The 19,383-nt window shown below is 60.2% G+C and overlaps 2 protein-coding genes across 13 annotated transcripts in view; one reads left to right on the top strand and one right to left on the bottom strand.

Moving 5' to 3' along the window:
* Positions 1-19,383, top strand: part of LOC113907299 — a 50,315-nt gene that overhangs the window by 22,635 nt on the left and 8,297 nt on the right. For 4 of the 7 annotated variants that reach the window (XR_003515154.1, XR_003515153.1, XR_003515148.1 and 1 more), the window contains one exon: positions 10,409-10,797. Coding sequence is in view for 2 of the 7 variants with exons in the window: in XM_027566262.1 (XP_027422063.1) it covers positions 8,292-8,989; positions 10,409-10,439 (729 nt within the window). In the remaining 5 variants the exon portion in view is untranslated. Of the gene's footprint in view, positions 1-7,320; positions 8,990-10,408; positions 10,798-19,383 lie in introns of those variants that run through there. The other 3 variants (XR_003515147.1, XM_027566263.1, XM_027566262.1) reach the window with 3 other exon arrangements.
* PATZ1 (POZ/BTB and AT hook containing zinc finger 1) lies at positions 543-18,281 on the bottom strand. 6 transcript variants are annotated; one of them, XM_027566251.1, is made up of 5 exons: positions 16,754-18,278; positions 15,372-15,435; positions 9,228-9,399; positions 3,470-3,607; positions 543-2,059 (listed from the first exon to the last, which is right to left on the bottom strand). In XM_027566251.1, exons 1-5 carry the CDS (start codon positions 18,022-18,024, stop codon positions 1,644-1,646), a joined length of 2,061 nt encoding a protein of 686 aa, XP_027422052.1. In that variant the 5' UTR covers positions 18,025-18,278; the 3' UTR covers positions 543-1,643. The 6 variants fall into 6 exon arrangements, with proteins under 6 accessions (XP_027422052.1, XP_027422051.1, XP_027422054.1 ...); XM_027566250.1 differs by having other exon boundaries at positions 543-2,062; positions 16,754-18,276; XM_027566254.1 differs by having other exon boundaries at positions 1,707-2,062; positions 3,470-3,542; positions 16,754-18,275.

Below are 19,383 nucleotides of genomic sequence, written 5' to 3'. Positions count from 1 at the left end.
CAGGCTTTCTCTAGCTGTGGAGAGCGGGGGCTGCCCTCTAGTTGCAGCGCACAGGCTTCTCATCACAGCGGCTCCTCTTGTGGAGCCCGGGAGCTAGGGTGCGGCCTTGGTGATTGCAGCTTACGGCTCAGGATGAGCAATTGCGGCGCTTGGGCTCAGCTGCTCCCCAGCAAGTGGCATCCACCTCTCACGGGCCTGGGGCGCGCACCTGCTCCCCTGCTGTCACTTCTCCTACCTTGGATGTTTATCTGGACTCTGTGGTTAAGTCTGCTTACTGGTTACCCGTCTCTCTCCCTTCAAGCTCCATGAGTGTATCCTGGGCACCACTGTGACCTCAGGGTCTGGGGCAGAGAGCAGTGAAGACAAAGGGGAGAGGGTGGGTGGACGCTGGCAGCCCAGTCTGCAGGGAAGCACCCACCTGTCGGTCCTAGCGGAAGAGAGGCCTCCCGGGACCGCACACGGGTGCAGGGGCTCAGATGCCCATCCCCCAGTCCCAGAGACCCTCATAGCTGAAAAAAACAGAGTCAGGACAGCAGGCAGAGTAATGTAATGTACTAATGTTTTTAATACAGTCTGATCAGGTCAGTTCACGTCACAGGGTTGACCCGGGCTTGCTCCCGTGCGATACAACCACGGTGCATGATGTCCACCCTCGCTCGTTCTGCCTCCCTCCAACAGCACAGAGAGCCCCGCCCGCCCTGACCAGACTGGCATTTTTAAAATTTTGCATAAAACTATTTCTTCCATAGACTTCAAACAATCAACTAGCCAAGTTAATTATGGTACATCTAAACAAAGTTTTAATCCTAACCCTAAAGTGTGACTGCGGTTTACAAAGAGCTCTGTATCACCTGGGATAGCTTTCAGTAGCAATTCACTACGACTGGTCCTAAAAAATAATAATAATAATAATAATAATTAGAGAATTAAAACCCAACAGCAAGTTGAATGGTTAAAAAATCACAGAAGAACTGGAATTTGGGGTTGGAGTGTCCTCAATGCTAAGCCTGTCCTAGTGGCAGAATGCTAGCCTTCAGGTAGGGCTCAGAGAAAGGGTGGGGGCCCTCCAGGTCAAATGTCAAGCTCAGAGGGGCTCTCAGAGGGCACTGCCCCCACGGTCCACGGGACGCTGCTGCGGGCTTCCAGCTTCCTTAAAAACAGTTGGGCATCAGCTTTGTGTAAGTGGGTAGAGACCCTACTGTGGCTTCTGTGGAGGGATATGAGAAGGGGGGATGAGGGGTCGGAGAAGGAGGGCAGGGGACTGGACTCTCCGAGGTCCCAGGACGCTGTCAGGTGTGGGGGTGGGGCTGGGGCCACTGAGAATGACGAGCACCGGGGGCTGCCCGTTGGAGAAACCGGCCCTGGCCTCCCCCGGGAAGCCCGCGTGTAGTGTTTTTTGCCCTCATCCCATACCGGGTCTTGCAGGTTATTTCTGCCGAGTATCAGATGAGAATCTATTTCTAAAGACCATTGGGGGATGGGTGGGGGGTGGGGGCGACAGGGCTGGAGCGGGGGTAGTTAAAAACGAATAAAAATCTTCTCAGCTACAGAACCCAAAGACACAACTTCCCTCCGCATTCACAGCATTTCCCAGCCGTCCCCAGCGGCTGTCTCCGCAGGGACGCAGCGTCTGTCTGGCTGCCTCACTTGCCCTCGGGCCCCAGGGGCTGCTGGTCGACCTCGGGGTCGACCAGAGACGAGGCGAATGCGGACTGAACGATCTGAAACCCGAAGGACTCGAGGAGAGACATGTTCTGCTGGGGAGAGAAAGGCGAGCCGAGGGCGGGGCCCAAGTCCCCCAGGGGGCCCCCGAGGGCGCGGACGTGCACCTTCTGGATGTGTTTGTTCAAGTAGGACTTGGAGCGGAAGAAGCTCCCGCACTCGGGGCAGGGGTACTTCTTCTCGCCGTCAGACTCCATTTTGTTTTTGGGGACCGCCATGTCGCAGGAGAAGGAGCCGTTGGTACTCTGTTTCTCGGGCGTCTTCAGGTCGCTGGCGTCCGAGAGGTCACCGTAGGAGTCGGAGCTCTCAATCGGATCCTGATGCGAGCATTTCTGGCCTTCTAGGAGGAAACAGAACACAGAGGGGCGGGTGAGGCCGGGCTCTGGGGACGCCCCCTTGGAGGGGGTCACCAGGGGCCAGCTCACAGACTCGTGGAAGGCAGCTGATGACCAGCCACCGCCCAGCAGAACCCACGGAAGTGCAGCGGGTCAGTCGGGGAGCCCGGCGTGCCTACGGGGGGGTGAGGCAGCAGGGCCTGGGGCCGCTGACCTCCGTCGCCGCGGACTCTCCACGCAGGCGCACTTGAACCGCTCACCGCCATCTTAGCCTGCTTCAAGGAATATGGAGAGGGGGCCTCCACTGTCTCCACCCGGAGAACTCAAGAGCCCAACTCCTAGGCGCCCTCTCAGGTGCCTCTGCGGGTAAAACAGCTGTGGTAATGATGCTGAACAGGTATGTCGGTGACCTCACCTCGGCACCAAACTGGCTGCGCCCTAGCAAGGCAGAACCAGAGCCGTGGGCTCCTCGACCCAGGCAGACCCCATCGACCGCTGAGGCTGAGCCGGTCCTTCTCCCGACGCTGCGAACACACGCCCTGCCCTCCGCGCCTCCGCCTGCCAGAAGCCTTCCGGGCCAACTGGTCAAAGCACAACAGCTTAGAAGGAACTGAACAACTCCATCGGCTGCTGTCCATACGCAGGGCCCGGGACAAGCCGGCCTTAGGACAGCCCTTGCTCATCTGCCCTGCCCGGCCCACACGGGCATCCTCCACCAAAAGCAGCTTCCTGTCTGGGTTCAGAGCGCCATGCCGGGAAGGGAGGTCTGTGATGGGAGTGTGGAGCATGCCAGCTCTGCTCTCTGCCAAGCCTGGGCATCACCCACAAGGCAACCACAACTTGAAATACCGCGGAACAACCGGAATCAACCAGTGGAGGTGGGGCCTAGGGAGCTCTACGCAAACCGAGTCGGAGTCAGCGCCATGCATCTCACAAACGCGGCCAGAGGCTCTCCGGAAAGGGCTGCCCACAGCAGCCAAAGGCCCCTGCCGAGGGGGAAGCCAGCCCTTGGCTCCCCCTGCCCACAGGCTCAAAGGAGAAGGAAGCGTTCAGCCGCAGCACCACGCCCTCCTGGAAGGGCCACAGGCAACGGACAGGCCCAGAGGCTCATCATGCAGGGCTCCTCTTCCTGCCTGGGCCGGGGGCGTCCCTCAGGGCTCTAGGTGTGGGGACTGGCCAGGAGCGAGGGGGGAGGGCTGGGGAAGAGGAGGCGGGGGCTGGATCTCGGCAGTGCCCTGCAGTGAGACCCCCACTGTGACTTCTGTCCTGGAGGCCACTGCCACTCGGATCTCGAGCCTCCTCCTCGAGGCGGCCAGCAAGTCGGCCGCCTTCCCGCCTCCCCACGCCCGGCCCAGCGCCCCCACAACACAGTCTGCGCAGAGAAGCAAAGTGCAGAGCAAGGGGTCGCTTGCCTTTGTTGCCATAGGTCCTGGCGCAGTGGAACGCTGCTCCCCCATTCGGGATGGGCTCCTGGTGCCTGGAGACCTGGGGAAGGGGAACACCGTGGTGGGTTTTAACATGGACCTTTAAGTAGGAGGCAGAGGAGAAACCTAAACAAGACAAAAGGAGATGAGATCCGCGGCCGGCACACAGACACCTCTCTCTGCTTCCCCCTCGCCTCTCCTCTGGCCGCGCGGGCTAGCACTTCTAACAGGGGCCCTCCTTGGCTCAAGAGCGCCGCAGCCACGGGAGCCACTGCCAGGCTCAGGAGGGCGGCGGCACCGTCCTGAGTCGGCGTCTCTGCAGAGCCTGCCCCGCAAGGCTGCGGTGGAGTCCGCCTGGAGGGAGGGTCTGAGATCCCACTCCTGCCGGGGCCAGAGGCCCGCTGCCTCCAGACCGCTCAGTGCCTCAAGGGGGCCAGTGGTCAGAGCGGATGGTTCACAGCCCCACACCAGCTGCGGGGACCTGACTAGAAACACAGTCAGGAAAACACAAGGGACTCCAGGGCAGCCGCGGGACTCCAGCTGCCTAACACGAAGGCAAACCATCTGCACAAGAGACTGGACGCAGGCAAAATGAAGTCCCAAAGAAGCGCCTCCGGAGTCCCCCTTTTCCTGATGGTCAGGACCAGCTCTATTCTGCTCATTTCTCACCTGCAGAGTGACTGGGTTTAGTGACTGTTTAGACCTTCTGAGGAACAATGAAAATGGGAAGTTGTCTTAAAAGGAGGGTTGCAGTCATCTCTCATTCACAGTGGTCTTCTTGGTTAGGTTTTGGAGGATCCATCAGGTTCACTTAAGGAAGAAGGAAGAGGGACAGTCCTTGTCTTTACTGGGGAGAGGCAACCCCGCCATCTGGGAGCTGCCCCACTCAGATGCTCCGAGGTCACTTTGGGCCTTGAGACGCTTCCGCAGCAGCAATGAGTCCTGGGAGATGGAACTGGCTGGACCAAAGGAACTCCACTTGGGGTGTCACGGGAAGGAGCTGTGACATCAAGTCCCCCTACAGCCAAGGATCCAGAAGTGCCTTCAGCAGGAACCAAAACTTTGCAAAAGACCCACGTGCAGTGCTAGTGCCTTGATGGTATCCCTTCAGTCCAGAGGCAGCTGACATATCCTTGGGTACTTCCATTTTCTCGTTAAATTGTAGCCACAGGGTAGCAGTGGGCCCACAACCAATGGGCCAGTGGCTGGAGAGTACAGTGAACGTGTGCACAAGACTTGGGTTTTTTTTTTAATGTTTATTTATTCTGTCTTCATTGTGGCTTGCGAGATCTTTAGTTGCAGCATGTGGGATCTAGTTCCCCAACCAGGAATCGAGCCCAGGGCCCGCCCCCCTGCATTGGGAGCATGAAGTTCTAGCCCCAGGGAAGTCCCTGAGACTAGTTTTAAAAATGCTTGGATTGGCCTGGCTTTCAAATGCTGCTGGAACTATTGTTCAGTAAAGGTCACCTTCAGCCAGTGACAGAGGCATGCCAGGCCCTGCATACTGTGTGTATCGTGCTGTGCTTCACAGCCACAGGTACAGCTGCTAAATGGCAGAGCCTGGACCCAGTCCGGGGACCACCACTAGGCAGACTGTCTAATGGTCCCTGCATCTTGGTCCTGGACCCAGAAACATCCCCGGGCTTTGTGCAACAGGCTCAGTTACCACCACTTAAATTCCTGCACTTTTCTGCCACATATGCATGCTAAGTTGCTTCAGTTGTGTCTGACTCTGTGACCCCCATGGACTGGTAGCCCACCAGCCTCTTCTGTCCATGGGATTCTCCAGGCGAGAATACTGGAATACTTGCCATGCCCTCCCCCAGAGGATTTTCCCAACCCAAGGATCAAACCCAGGTCTCCTGCACTGGCAGGCAGGTTTTTGTAGAATCTCATTTAACAAACGTGCTCCCGATGGTAGCAATTGTGGTTCTGGAGGGAAATGGGGGACACGGTGAACTGGGCTTCCTCTCCTGATGAAAATCCTCCGGGACAGGATGCTACTGTCCCGCCCTGCCTAGTAGAGCATGCTGTCCTGCGCTGTGACTGGGTGGTCTGCCTGCGGCCAAGCATGGGAACAGACTGGCTTCTGAGGGTCCCACAGGAATACTCCCTCGAGGGAGGTTGTGGTCAGAAGGAGCAGCGAAGGCCCACAGGATGGAGGACCTCAGCCCTGTGCCCTGGCAGGCAGCAGAAATATCAGACTTCTGCTGATATGATGACACCGCTTCAGCAGGCAGTCTGTGTCTCTTCATCCCTGTGGGGCCTCTGAAGTGGAGCGAACCACTCTCCTGGCACACCAGGACAGGGCCACGGCAGCCAAGAGGGACAGAAGAGGTGGGAAGGAGCCCCAGGAGCTATTATATCTACTCCTTGTGGGAAGAGCTGTGCTGGGGACACAGCAGATGCTCAATGAAAGCTCACTGCATTTTCCTGGAAAACAGTCTGGGGACCACGTGGCTGGGTCCCCTTGACTCTGCCCCAGCTGCTGACTGCTTACTATCTATAGCAAAGCCACGTGGTGGGTGGTAGGCAGCATCCACAGCTGCCACCTAGAGCCCAGAATTTAAACACACGGCAGCTCAGCAGCCAAGTTCTGGGTTGAAAGCTGAGTTTTCCACAAACACATCTTTGAAGCCAGACACATTTGGCCGGAATTCTAAACTCACCTGCTTGTCCATCACTGACTAACCAAGAACCAAAGAGGCCGCATGATACAAGGTTTGGGGTGATGGGGCTCGAGCACACCCGTGACACCCCCATCGCCGACGGGCTACCTTCCCACGCTCCAGGGGCAGAGAGTTTACTGCCACGAAGCCACTGGGCCTCTGCGGCATGTCCTTGGCTGGTGTGTGCACTTCCCACTCTGGAGGCAAACCCTCTGCTCACAGCTTCCACATTCGTGCGGGGGTCAGAGGCTGCTTTCTCTTGGTCCACACCTTGGTGGGGCCGCGCCCAGCTGAGCTGTGCTGGAGAGGGCTCTGAGCAGGTCTGTGTCCGCACGGCCCAGGAGATGGCACACCTGTTGTTGGTGACAATGTGTGTGCTCGCCTCTGGCTGGAGTGACGGCGTTCCCTACCCGTGGAGCAGTGACACGTGGGTGCAAATGTTGTCTCGGTCACGGTCAAAGGGAGACTCCCAACGTGCTCCCCCTCGTCCCAGGATACACGCACGTGTACACGGCCTACCACAGAAACTTCAGAAGAAGGGAGAGCATGGCAATTATTACACCAGGTCGTCCCCACCATTCAACTTGGCTGACTTCCTCAACTCGAACGTGAGGGAGCCGGCTTCTGCAGCCATCCGATTCCCCTGCTGGGACTCATCTCCTCTAAGATGGGACGGCCCATGTCCCGATGTGTCTCCAGCTCAAAGACGAGATCATCTGTCTCCAGCGTGGGATCTGCTCTCTCCCATTCTTCATGGGCAAGAGTCTTCTGTGTGGCTGCAAACAGGCAGATGGGTGAGTAGTTGAGCTGACTGCTCAAGGACTGCTGGGACTGCAGGCTATCAGAAGACACCTGGAAACCGACCTGATCCAGCCTCACCTGTTGATCGGCGGGCTGACCCTCCGCTTGGTCCATCGCAGACAGAAGGATATCCACCTAATTCCTGCGGCAGCACCTGCGTCACAGCTTTGACAGGTCAGCCCAGAGCTCCCTGTGATCTGATTCCAGGGTCTCCATGTCCCAGTGGCCCGTCCTCTTCCTGGAAAAACTGCCTTCCTCTTCCTCTTTGTGGGGGGAAAGGAATTTCTGCCCAAGGAATGAGTCTAAGGTAGAACCCTGCTTCTTCTCTTCTGACGAAGACCAAGACTGTCTTCCTTCTGAGGACCCAGGGTGGTTTGGACTTCTCTCTTCTTAGAGGAATAGGACTTCTGCTCTGACGCTGGGACCCGAAGCTGCTTTGCTTACAGTCCAGATCCAGGGGCTTTTCTGAGGGAAGGAGGGCTCTGGTTCTACTCTACCAGCACCCCCACCCACCGGAGCCACGTGGCCTGTGGCCGCCGCCCAGTCCTCTTCACCAGCGCAGGGCAAACACAGCCTGACTTTCAGCAGTTGCTGGCTCTGCCACACCAGCTGTCTCCTGACTGGGTTAGCATTCCCTCCTGCTCCCCGCTGCTCTCAGCTCTTCTTTCCTCCTGAGCAGGGTCCCCAGGGGCTGTGGCCCTGGGCCCCCACCCCATCTCCCTGCCTCTGTAATCCAGGCTTCATTTCAGTCTCCTCACTGGCATCCTCCTCCGCGTGCACCGGTTTCCCACCTCTGGTCTCCGATGCCGACTCTGAGGCTGAGAACGTCAACTCTGAAACCCTGACAGAGTGCCTGCTGGCAGCACAGTGCAGCGGGCCTGAGCCATCAGGGGCGTGAAGAGGAAGCCAGACAAGGAACCGTCTCCTCCCGGAGCCGGGCAGCCCCGCTGCCCTCTACGGACATGCAGAAAATAGGACGGATGCCTCCGCAGCTTTTCTGACCACCTCCCAACCTGCCCGCTTCCACAGCACTTCCTGGTGGTACACACATCGGCATCCGGCAACCTTCAAGGCAAACCCCAAGTGCGCAGTCCTGGTGGGGGGTGGACCCAGCCCAGGGCAGCAGGAACACCTGGCTACTCTGCAGGCACCCTCCACAGGATTCAGAGACCCCGGCCAAGGACCGCAGGGGTGCTGTGCCTGGTCCAGACCAGAGTGTCGGAGAGCTTTGTGTCTCCCGACACGGCGACAAAGGAGGGCCTCCCGAGTGTGCTGTGGCTTGCAGGGCCCAGAGAACGGTCACCCGCCCCGTCTCCCGGGATCCTCACAACAGCCCTGTGATGTGGGCAAAGGGGTGTTCTCAACCCCTTGTAGAGATGAAGAGACTGAGCCTTAGACACAGGGGAAGGGAGAGTTCAAGGTCGTACAGGAAGGTGAGGTGGGAGGGGCCGGCGAAACCCAGGGTCCCCCGCCTCCTGGCTCAGTGGTCAGCCCGTGAAGCCACACATAGGACTTCCAGGAGCACTGGAACCAGCGCGTCCCAGGAAACAGGACTCGCAGCCCTGTCCCCCGCTCCCAGCCAAGCCAAGCGCACCATGCAGAAGCTGCCTCACGCACGCCGGACAGCCGCGCCGACTCCGTCAGCAGACACGGCACAGCCTCCTCCTCAGACAACACGAGCCTCAGCCCTTCCGGCAGCCGGCAGGCCCGGCAGAGGCGACTTCACCCAACACGACAGTCAGACGCCAGCCAGGCCGACCTTGGCCGCGAGCACGCTGCCCTGCTCCGAGCACCTGCCATGTTCTGCCCTCGTCAAGGCCACAGTCTGCCCGGGTCTGGATTTTTATGCTAGAAAGTTCCGGCCCTTGTTTACCTACGGACTTGAGCTCTTTACCTGGCTGCTGACTTTCACCCGTATGCCTGTGACTCAGCCGGCACGGCTCTCGGGTCAGTCTCTCTCTCTCCTACCTCTCGGGGGTCTCACAACTGCCACCGACCTCAGTGGTTCAGCGCATCCATCCTGCCCCCGGGGCAGCAGGTGCGTCATGGGCCTCAAGCCTGGGAAACACCTCTCTCCTGTCCCCGCCTGCTGACCTCCTGGGAGCTCCCACTCCAAGCTCCCCAAGTTGACGGGAAAGGAAAGGGCAACACACAGCTAGCTGAGGGTGAGGTGTTCACCGCTCAGTGGGGTGGGCGGGAAGGGTGGCTGTGCAGAGTGGGGCCTGAGGCGGGGCGCAGGCCCGCCCCCCGACGTGAGGAAACAGCAGGGCGATTACCTCGGTTACAGATACTGCAGAAGTTGCTGGGCCCCTCGCTGTGCTTCTTCAGGTGGTCTGCCATGTACGCCGCCCGCAAGTACTTCCCGCATACCTGGCAGGGCACCTTGTCTTCGTGGCAGGCCAGGTGGGAGCGCAGGCGGTCTCGGGTGGCGAAAGAAGCATTGCAGGTCTGAGGGCAGAAAGGAGAACGGGGTGAGGTAAAAGCTGGCCCCACACCTGACTCCCCGTTGAGCACACCGTGCCACAAAGCATTTCCAACCAACACAGGAACTCCCTGTACAAAGAGAATTCGGCAGGTGGCCCAGGCTTCCTGCCCAGATGCCGAGCAAGCCGCTCCTGCTCCCCACAGTCTTCCCCGCAGGACCCCTGAGCTGGGATCACTGGTTCCCACTGGCCCCCGACACGCCCGGTTCATGGCAGGCTGAGTTCTGCAAAACGAAGAGCTAGGCACTTTTCATTCTTGAACATTTAAGAACTGACTTTAGTTGCCCTGGCTGTAAGTGAATTTACAGAAGAGCTGCTGGCATGTAAATAGAGCAGTCTTCACCTTCTCCACCCTGGGTTTCCCCTGGTTGCCTCACACGAAGAATTCCATTTACTCACTATTTATTCAAAAGTGACAGTTGCGGCCACGGGGAAATGGGAAGGAAAGGCAGGGTAGAACAGAAATTACTCTTCATAACATTCGCGTGCATTTGCATTGAAAAAGCAGCCCATGAAAGGACAGCATCAACTGCGCGAATGTGAAAATTAGCAGAGACCGAGAGGCTCCTGGGGGGCATCTGGAGAATTCCCAGGACTGGTGCCAACCGGGACAGCACCGCCTGCGCCGGCCAAGTGCCCCTTGTGCCGGGCAGGCCCAGGCTCCGCCTTCATAGGTACTAGTGACGGACAGTACCTCACGGTGGCCCTCGAGCCTGGCTGTGCCCTGACCCCGCCAGCTGGGAGCTGCACTCAGCTCCCCAGGTCCCTCGACTCAGTCTCAGTCCCGGATCTACCCGCAGCGTTCCGCCCAAGCCGGGGCCTGCACAGAGCCCTAGAGGTCACAGAATGTCGGGAAAGCCCTGAGGGTTCAATCTGATGACCTTCAAACTATTTTGGTTCCATGCATATGTCTCAGCTTTGAGTCAAGGTTGACTTCATTTCTTTTCTCCCTATGTGTGTGTTTACTGTTTTAGAACCATAAGAGAAAGCAACATTCACCTTTAAGGTCATCACAGACAGAACATTAACTCACTGAAGACGGGCCACCCCCATCAACTGGCTAGAATGGAGGTGCTCCCACAGTCTCCGTTGAACAGAAACAGATCCTGAGACCCCCGAGGCCTTAAGGTAAGCGTCTGAACACTGTCTCCACGTACAGCGTTTATCTGTTGCTTCACTATACAATCAAAGCGAGAAACAAACGTGTGAGATGCTGTGGAGATAGAAGACGCCGAGGTGGCCACCCCGGCCCCAGATGTGTGTGTCAGGACCGCCTCTGTTCTTCTTGGCCGTTATGTCTTGAACAAATGTCACAGATGTGAATAGAACAAGTTACGCTAATAAAATACAGCTTACCCTTGAACAGTTTTCAAGGGTTTGAACTGCAAGGGTCCGTTTACATGCAGGTTTTTTCACTAGTAAATACTGTGATAGGTGGTACAGCGCCTATAATCAGCCGAACCCAAGGAAGAGGAGCCTGGACAAGGAGGAATCACAGGGACAGGAGGCCGACTGCTAAGTTGTGCGTGTGTATCTGAGCCCGAGTCAGCGCTCTCACCTTCACGTTGTTCCAGGGTCAACTGTACTGCTTTCACCTACTTCACATGTTGAGTTGATTCATTTGACAAATGAGGGGCTAAGTTCTGAGAGCGACCTGCACAAAGCAGAGGGCTCAGCTACTGCTGGGCCAGGGCCCTCCCCTCCGTGGTCAGCCTGGGGTGTTCCCACCCTCCGCGACCCACAGGCAGGCAGGCAGAGGTCCTGCGAGGACCTGGGGCAGCTGGACTGAGAGCCGGCCCGAGCCCATGCTCTGACCACCTCCAGCCTCAGCAGAGGTGTCTTCTGGTGAAAGGTGTTGGTAGTTTTTATCAGTGCCCTTGGGGGCCAGGCTGTCCTGACAGAGGTGACAGGATTTGTGCAGGGAAACTTGGGCACTCACATGACTCAGAAAGCATCATGGGTGTCTGGTCTCATGGCCTCAGTTGGGGGAAACAGAATTCTTCCCTCACCCAGCCCACCAGACTGTAAACCAGGATAAGGGGCGCTGTGGACACCTCAGGGAGAAGGGATGAGAGCTGGCTCTGCTAGACAAGTGACCGCGGACCACCCATCCCGTGACGAGGCGCAGTGTAATCTACACCACGCAACACAACTCAAGAAAGGAAGCAACCACGGACCAGGTGTAAGAAAACGCAGCTGAAAACGCACACTGAGGATTCCACCTTCCGTGCTCTCTGGAAGAGGGTGCCGCCAGAGGGAGGTGAGGGAGAAGCCTCGTTGCCAACTTTCTTTTGGGACGTATCCTTATAAACACTACCTGTCACGCTTTGCTAACAAAAGATAATGGACAACCAAACCTCAATTATCCGCAAGTGGATTATCCGTCTAGGGGATTCGCTAAGCAAAACTGAAATCGCAGACCAGGCTGAGGTTCCCCACCCCGTCCTCCACTGATTATCTCTCAAGGGATGAGAGCTAACTTGAGCCTGAGTAAGCATCATTAGGAGTGTAAATCTGCTACTTGGAAAAAGAAAATGTGAAAACGTTTCCTGTGTTACAAAGCCACGCTGGAATGGTGGTTGGCTTCTCTATGCCAGCACTGACCCTCTGGCCGGAGAACCAGAGGTTTTCTGGAGGAACTGAGAAAGTGCCCAAGTCCAGGCCTGCCAGAAGTTCACACAACAGCGAGCATAAAGGGCCTGGCTACTTGACTCAGGAAAAGAAGCAGAAAGGCTGAGAGAGATGGATCTCAAAGACGGGGTGCCCAGAACTTCCAGGCTGGGGCCACTCAAGACAGAGGCAGCCCCTGTCCTAGGGGCAGAAGGCAGGGCACCATGCCAGGATCAGGACCCCGGCCCGGTGGTGCTGGGACGGCCGCCTGGCCCCAGCCCCGCGTGCAGGCAGCCTGCTGTTGCCAGCGGTACACCGGCCAGGGCCCCCCAGCCTGAGTCCCCTCTGGTCGTCACCACTCAACCCACAGCCCCAGCCAGGCTCCCTCCCCGCCCTACCAGTTTCTCCCCATCCCAGACTTCCAAAAGTCCCAGACTCCCAAGGGTTGAGCAGTTTGGGAATGGGGCCCAAGTGGTAGCAGGGACACCGGGGCACACCCTATGCCGGTGGCCTTCGAGTCTGGCAGCCTCGGGGTAGAAGTCTTAAGGGCAACGTGTGGGGGCCCAGCAGGCCCCCTTCTGGAGGATGTCAGTTCCTTTATTCCCACCTCAGTTCCTAATGAGTTATCCCTCCAGCCCAAACCCCACCCCCGACCAGCCCCTGAGAAGTGGGGCCACGGGGAGCAGCAGGAGAGGTCTGAGCTGTTCCAGCCTCTCGGTGTCAGGTTGAACTCCCTGTGGGGGGAAGGTCCAGCCCACAGCACGTGCAGATGAGCAGTGCTGGGGCATCATGAAACCCCAGGGAAACTGGTGTGTCACCGCCAGGCTGAGCCTCCAATGCCCCTGCATTCGGAGGACCTTTGCCCTCAGGCTGAGGTATCAGTCCCCGTAACCGCTGCCTCTCTGGCACCAGGAAGGCCGAGAGGTATGGCCGTGCCCAGCCCTGCCAGGGGCCCCAGGAACCAACTCCCAGCGAGCCGTCTCTTCACCTCCGATGCTTTCAGCACACACACCATGCAAAACAGACTCCCCTGCCCTGTTTAACCCAGCCCCGGCACACCTGGCTGGCCAGCCTAAGCCTAAGGGGCAGCACATCTTCACCTGCCAGGTCACCGTCAGGGGGGTTCTGGCTGTGGGGCTGGAGGCGGGACCACGGCCCTGTGAGCGTGTGTGTGTCGGAGGGCAGGGCAGGGCAGGCACGTACACCAAGAGACCGTGAGGTCAGCGTTATGACACAGACCAAAGACAAAACACACAAAGCCTCAAATGTTAGAATGAAAACTTTTATCATCACTCCTATTATTCCCACAGAGCCCAAGGGGGCTAAAGGACACACCACTGGGATCCAAGGGGGAGGGTCTACAACTGCTTTATCAGCCCCCAAAGCCATGTATCAGGATGACCCAAGGTAAAGCTACTGGTTAGTCTAGTTCCTGAGCAGACCTGCTAATGAATGACACTCAAAACCACAACCGTCTAATTCACGAGCCAGCAAGGAAAGCAGGACCTGTGTGAGTGGAAGGGAAGCAGGCAGCTCGGGCTGGCCAGCAGGAGGAGGACTCACTCCCAGGGTAGGAGGAGAGGAGGCCAGGCCCCCTTCCAGAAACCCCAGGCTTCAGGGAGGTGCTATCAGGGGAGGGGAGGCACTGGCCTCCAGGCAGGGGCAGACACCCAGGGTACCATCAGCTAAAGGGGGGAAGCAAGGCCCGAAAGCCCTGAAAGAAACACGGAGACCACGGCGGGCCCAGGAAGGAGCTCCCTGCAGCCCCCACATGGGGGTCCCTGAGCTGGGGAAGAGCCCGAGTACCCAGGAGGAGCTGGGCACAGTGGACAGGTCTCTCCCAGGAGCAGGAGGTCCAGCCCGCTGCCCCCACCACAGAAGACCTTCTCAGGAGGCCCGGCTAGCCTACAGGCCATTGGGTAAAGGCCCGGCCACCCTCAGAGGCCGTCCAGCCCTGCCTCAGATATCCTGGGGGGGCTGGGCAGAAGAGAGCGTTGCTGGAGGGTGCCGGGCCCAGGTTTTCAAGGGCTGGGAAGGATTTTTTTAGAGAAAGGGAAAAGGCGGTGTCAGGAACCGAATGGGACGACCTCCACAAAGCAGGCTGGGCAAAGTCCCATGATGGCAGGTCGCTAGGAAGAGATTCCAGGGGCGGCAGGCCGCTGCTGCTCCCAACCCACACCTGGAAAAAGGGCAGAGAGTGCAGGTTACCCCCCCAGGCCACCGGGCACGCCCCCACTGCCCGCTGGGCACCTCCTGCTCTGCTGGGCTGCTCAGCACACTACCTGGGCGTCAGAACGTGCTCCGTAGCGGAGAGTCAGAGAGAGAGGAGGCAGCGAGCGCACATGCATCCTGGCAGGCCTGCAGGAGCGCCGCCATGCCTGGCCCCCTGGGGCTCCCCGTCCCTCCTGCAGCACGTCCAGCCCTCCCTGTCGGTCTCCCCGGAGCACTCCCTCCTTGCCACCAACAGGATAAAGAGAAGCAGGTCACCCCACAACTGTCTCTCGCCTGAGATGGTGAGAACTCGGCCCAGGAAAGGGAAGATGACCAAGGAAAAGAGAGAGTCGTGTTTTCCCCCCACACAGGACTGCTCAATGGCCAGGAGAGGAAGCTTGGTTTTCTGGGCACCACAGGGCACCCAGATACCATTCAGGCAGACACACCAAGGGTGAGAATCTGGCTCAGTCTCCCCTACCTACTGCTACACAAAGAGCTCTCCAGGACAGGAAGCCACCTCGCTCTCCAGTTCTCAGAAGCCCTTGGCTGCGCGCACACGTGGCTTGGGACAGGTTAAGCAGGTGCCGGTGCAGAGGTGAGAGCACCAGCGCCCTGCCTCCTTGCCACCACCCCCACCGCGAGGTGCCTGAGCCGAGGGGACCCAGATGGAGCGCCAAGCCGGGTCAGGCTGCCAGGCACACAGAGGAAGCGGTGCGGGCCGGGCCACCAGGAGCCCTTCCGAAACCACTTCTGCCCACGGTGGCCCCTGCGAACCGCCGGGAACCAAAGTCGGACGCGGTGGGCTGCCAGTACCCCAGGACGACACGTGTGCCCTGCGGCCCACCATCCAAGGAACTGGCAGACGCCAGGAGAGGACAGCCAAGCAGCAGAGCGAAGACAGAGACGGGTGGGAACCAGGACCCAGCAACCAGAAGGGAGGGGACATCAGCAGTTGGGGGGAGGGGGCAGGGGAGAACAAAGGAGGAGAGCAGACGAGGGGGAGGGGGGCAGGGGGAGGGGGCAGAGGGAGGTGTGCACAGCGGCGGTCAGCCGGCAGGCCCGCTCAGACGCCAGCGGGCTCGTGCTCCCTCTCTGCCCCGGCCTGGCCCCTACCTGACACTTGTGAGGCCGCTCAGAAGTGTGCACCTGCTTGATATGTCCGTTCAAGTGATCAGGCCTGGAAAAGAGAGACCAAGAGAGACTTTAGAACAAGACCTCCAGAGAACAGGGGCTGCAAGCTTGGCCAGACCTCCCCCTCTACCCCTGCACGACAAAGGAAAGTCAGCTCGCAGCCCTGGCTCCTGAGGCCCAGGCCTCTGTGGCCCGGTTTTCTCTAGAGGGGGAAGGGAATGAGCTGAGCATTTGTCTCTGACCTTGTCTGCCCGCCCCCACCCCCAGACACTCCGTGATTTCTAGGTCCCAAGGACAGGGCTTTAGAAAGAGACCAGGCTGCCTTGCTGCAGCCTTTCCGGGAGGGGCTGTGTGTGCTTCATTGTCCGGACTAAAGCCCCTTAGAAACTCCATGTTCCCCTCCCCCAGCCTCTCCCGCCACAGCAGCCAATGAATGCCACCCGGATGGAATTCAGTCCCCAGAGGCCAAGGAATGGAGCCCTAAGTCCCCAGCTGGGCTGGTAAACCAGATGCCCGACAGAGCAGGTGGGCAGGGGCTGCCTGACCGGTATGACTGGTTCCTGCTTGGGGCCCCTCTGAGGGAGTTCTCTGCATGGCGGTGTTCAGACACACAAGGCCCTCAGAGCCCAGGCAAGCTAAAACCAGCCTTTTATTCTGAATATCCTCTTAAGAGGAAAAACAACCCTCTGCTGGCAGACAAGTCTGCAAGTTCCTTATCAGTCTCAGTAAAAAAGTCGATCTAAAAAGACATCCTGCCCTTCTTCCCCCTCCGTCCAGTGCACATAAAGGGGATCTGTGGGTTCAGGTAGGCTCTGGAACCACCAGGTCAGAGCATATCAAAGATCTCGCTGTTCAGAAGACTCTGGGTGCCCAACTCCGTGCCCCGTGATTCCGGGGTCTCCTGGCCCAGGACCGCCAGTGGTGGGGGTGGGGTCCTACGCCGTCCCAGAGGCACTTGTTTCAGTCCCTCCCCCGGCAGCCAGGCAGCCATTCAAGCGGGGAAAGTCGCTGGAGGAGCCCGGCCTCCCGCCCCCAGAGGGGGCCCCTCGCCTGGTGCCGGAAACACAAAGGGAGCCCAGGGAGAAGAATGGTGAGGCCCGGCGGCTGTGGCCACAGCCGGCCCCTTCCCACAAGGCCCCGAGGAAGAGCAGCAGGGCCCGCCTAGTGCCAGAGAACGTCCCCCGAGGCAAGAGAAAGCGGGTCGTGACCACACCATCTCAAAAGTCAGCATCGTTAAAACCCTCTGCCCAAACCTGATGTGGCCCCACAAGGCCAAGTGAATCCCCAGATGCTGGCGAGGAGCTGGCTGTTCCAGGAGGGGGGCTAGGACAAGTCATGGGGGGTGGGGGTGCGCCGTTCCTCACCTGGAGAAGCCTTTCCCACAGCTCTGGCAGATGTAGGGCTTGCCCACGGACCCGTCGTGGGAGCGCACGTGGTAGGACATGCGATCTTTCCTCTTGAACCGCAGCCCACACACGGGGCAGGAGTAGGGCTTCTCCCCCGAGTGGGAAAGCTTGTGCCGGTTGAGATGGTACACATCACGGAAGATCTTGCCGCAGATCTCGCATGCCACCTGCTTCCTGGTCCGGCTCCTCTTTCGAGGGCCGTCAGGGTCCTCAGAGATGGGCAGCCCGTTCTCACCCAGCCTCGGAGGAGGAAGGTCGATGTAGCCCAGCTGGAGGCTGGTGACCCCATGCTGGGCCTCGTGCTGCCGGAGCCGGTTGGCATCAGTGAACACCTTCCCACACAGGCCGCACGGAAGGATGCCTGCCTCCCTTAGGCCCCCCGGGGACCCGAACATTGAGTCCAGCAGGTTGGCCTTCCTTGGGCGGCCCCTGCCTCGCTTGCCAGTCAGGGGAGGAGCACTGGATGCCACATTGGGGAAAGGTGAGGTCAGCAGCTGGGGGGACAGGGGTCCGGCCACCATGGGCAAGCGGTCCACCCCAGGTAACACAGGCAGGGAGGCCTGGCTCGCAATGGCTGCACCAGCTGCCCGCGCTGCCTCCTCCTCGGGCTGCATGCTGCCTGCGATGCCATTGCTGTTGGCAGCTAAGGCTGCCCCGTTGGTCATGTCCAAAGGGAAACCCAAGTCCGAGGTCCCGGGGGGCCGAAAGAGCATGATGTCGGCCCGGGCAGGGGGCACCAGGATCTGCACATTGGACTGTTTGATGACTTCCTGGCAGATCTCAATGACCGACCTCATCAGCAGAAACTTGGCGGCGGTCATAAGCTCAGGAAAGCTCTCCAGGCGAACCACGATGCGGGAGGTGTAGGCGAAGTCCAGTATGTCCCCAAACACCTTAGAGCTGATGGTGTGCATCTCCAGCTCCCGGCTGCCCCCAGCCCCGCCGCCCGGGGCCGCCGCCGCGCCCCCCACGTCAGCGGGGCCCCCGTCCGCAGCTCCGCCGTCGCCCAACTGGGCGCTGAACACCGACTCAAAGTACTCGCTGCAGGCGGCCAGCACCGCGCGGTGCGCTGGGAAGCTCTCGTCGCCCACCCGCAGGAGCACGTCGCAGAAGCGCCCGCCGTTTTTGCGCTGCTGGTTCAGGTTGTGCAGCATCTCCGTGCTGTGCCTGCTCACCTGGTAGGTGTAGCAGCCCGACGGGCCGCAGGAAGCGTCGTTCACTCGCTCCATGGCCGCCGCCCCCTCCCCACAAGCCGGGCCGCCGCACTCACCCGCCCCACTCCCTTCCCCTAGGCAGCGAGAAGCGGGGCGCAGCGAACGTGTCTATACTCCCCACACGTGCCGGCCCGGGGCTCTGTAATCTCGCAGGTGCGCCGAGCGCACACGCCCCCTGCCCGGATCGGACTGTCTAGACGGCAGGACGCACCACCGCCCACATAGCTGCCCCCACCCCTGCCAGATCGTGCACTCTTCTCTCGTCTCCGCCCGCCCGCCTCCCCTTCTCTTTCTACCTCCGGGGGGGTACGCGAGCAAAGAGGTGCGCCCCTCCCGCAAACACGCCTGCCACCTCCCCTCCCGCCCGCCAGGCGGCGCCGGCGCGCAGCCAAGAGGGCGCGCGCGCGCGGGGAGGAGGAGGGGGGGGGTCTGTCGCGCAGGCGCGCGCGCGCGCGCGCCGCGGTTTTTCCCGGGCCCGCTGGGGGCGCGCGCTGCGTCCCCTGCAAAGCGCGAGCCGGGGCGGGGGCGCCGGAGCGGAGGAAACAAAAGGCTAAGGCGGCGGCGGCGCCGGGGCGCGCACCAGGGCGGCAGCGCGGGCCGGATCCCGGAGCCTGGCGGGCGGAGTCGGCAGCGAAGGCTGGAGCGGGCGGGCAGCGGCGGCGGCAGGGCGGGCCCTTTCCCGGGCTGAGCGAAGACGGCGGCTGAGCGACTGCGTTGCGGCCCCGGGCTCCGTGTGTTCGGAGCGGAGGAAAGATGGCAGCGGCTGCACTTCCTCTTGCACTTTCACCCCTGGGGGGAGGAGAAGGAGGGGGCGATACCAACAACACCCCCCCCCTCGCTTGCAGAAAAAAAAAAAGAAACGGCGAGCTCGGCGTGGGGGGCCCTCGGTGCCCCCGGCCCTGCACGTGCGCACCCGGATCCCTGGCCCGGACCTCCCCGCGCTGCAAACTTTCCACTTTCTTTGTGCCGAGCGCCCCCCCCCCCCTCACTCAGCCGAGGATGCACGTCCCCCCTTCCCTATTTATACACCCCCCCCTCGCAGCTCCGCTCCCCCCCGCTTCCTGCCCCCCCCTCCCCAGTCCCCTGCTCCGCCAATGCTAGCGCAGATTGAGCCCCCGTCCGGCCCCCGCCTCCCCACCCCGCCCACGGGGCCGGGGGCTGCAGTCTCACCCCTCCCGGACCAATGCAAACGAAGCGCCTAGCCAGCAAACCAGCTCCCACTGCCCCTCCCTCCCCGCCAAGAGTGGCGGCTAGCGGACAGGGCCGGGGGAGGGGGGAGACCAAGGGGGTGCAGATCCGGGCCCCCCAGCCTGCCGTGTGCGCCCGTAAGTCCAGCGGGCGTCGGCTACGCTTCGGCACCCCCCTTTGATGCGC

This window comes from Bos indicus x Bos taurus, chromosome 17 (genome assembly GCF_003369695.1).
Source record: "Bos indicus x Bos taurus breed Angus x Brahman F1 hybrid chromosome 17, Bos_hybrid_MaternalHap_v2.0, whole genome shotgun sequence".
Lineage (NCBI taxonomy): Eukaryota > Metazoa > Chordata > Mammalia > Artiodactyla > Bovidae > Bos > Bos indicus x Bos taurus.
This window is presented reverse-complemented; position numbering and strand designations above follow the sequence as displayed.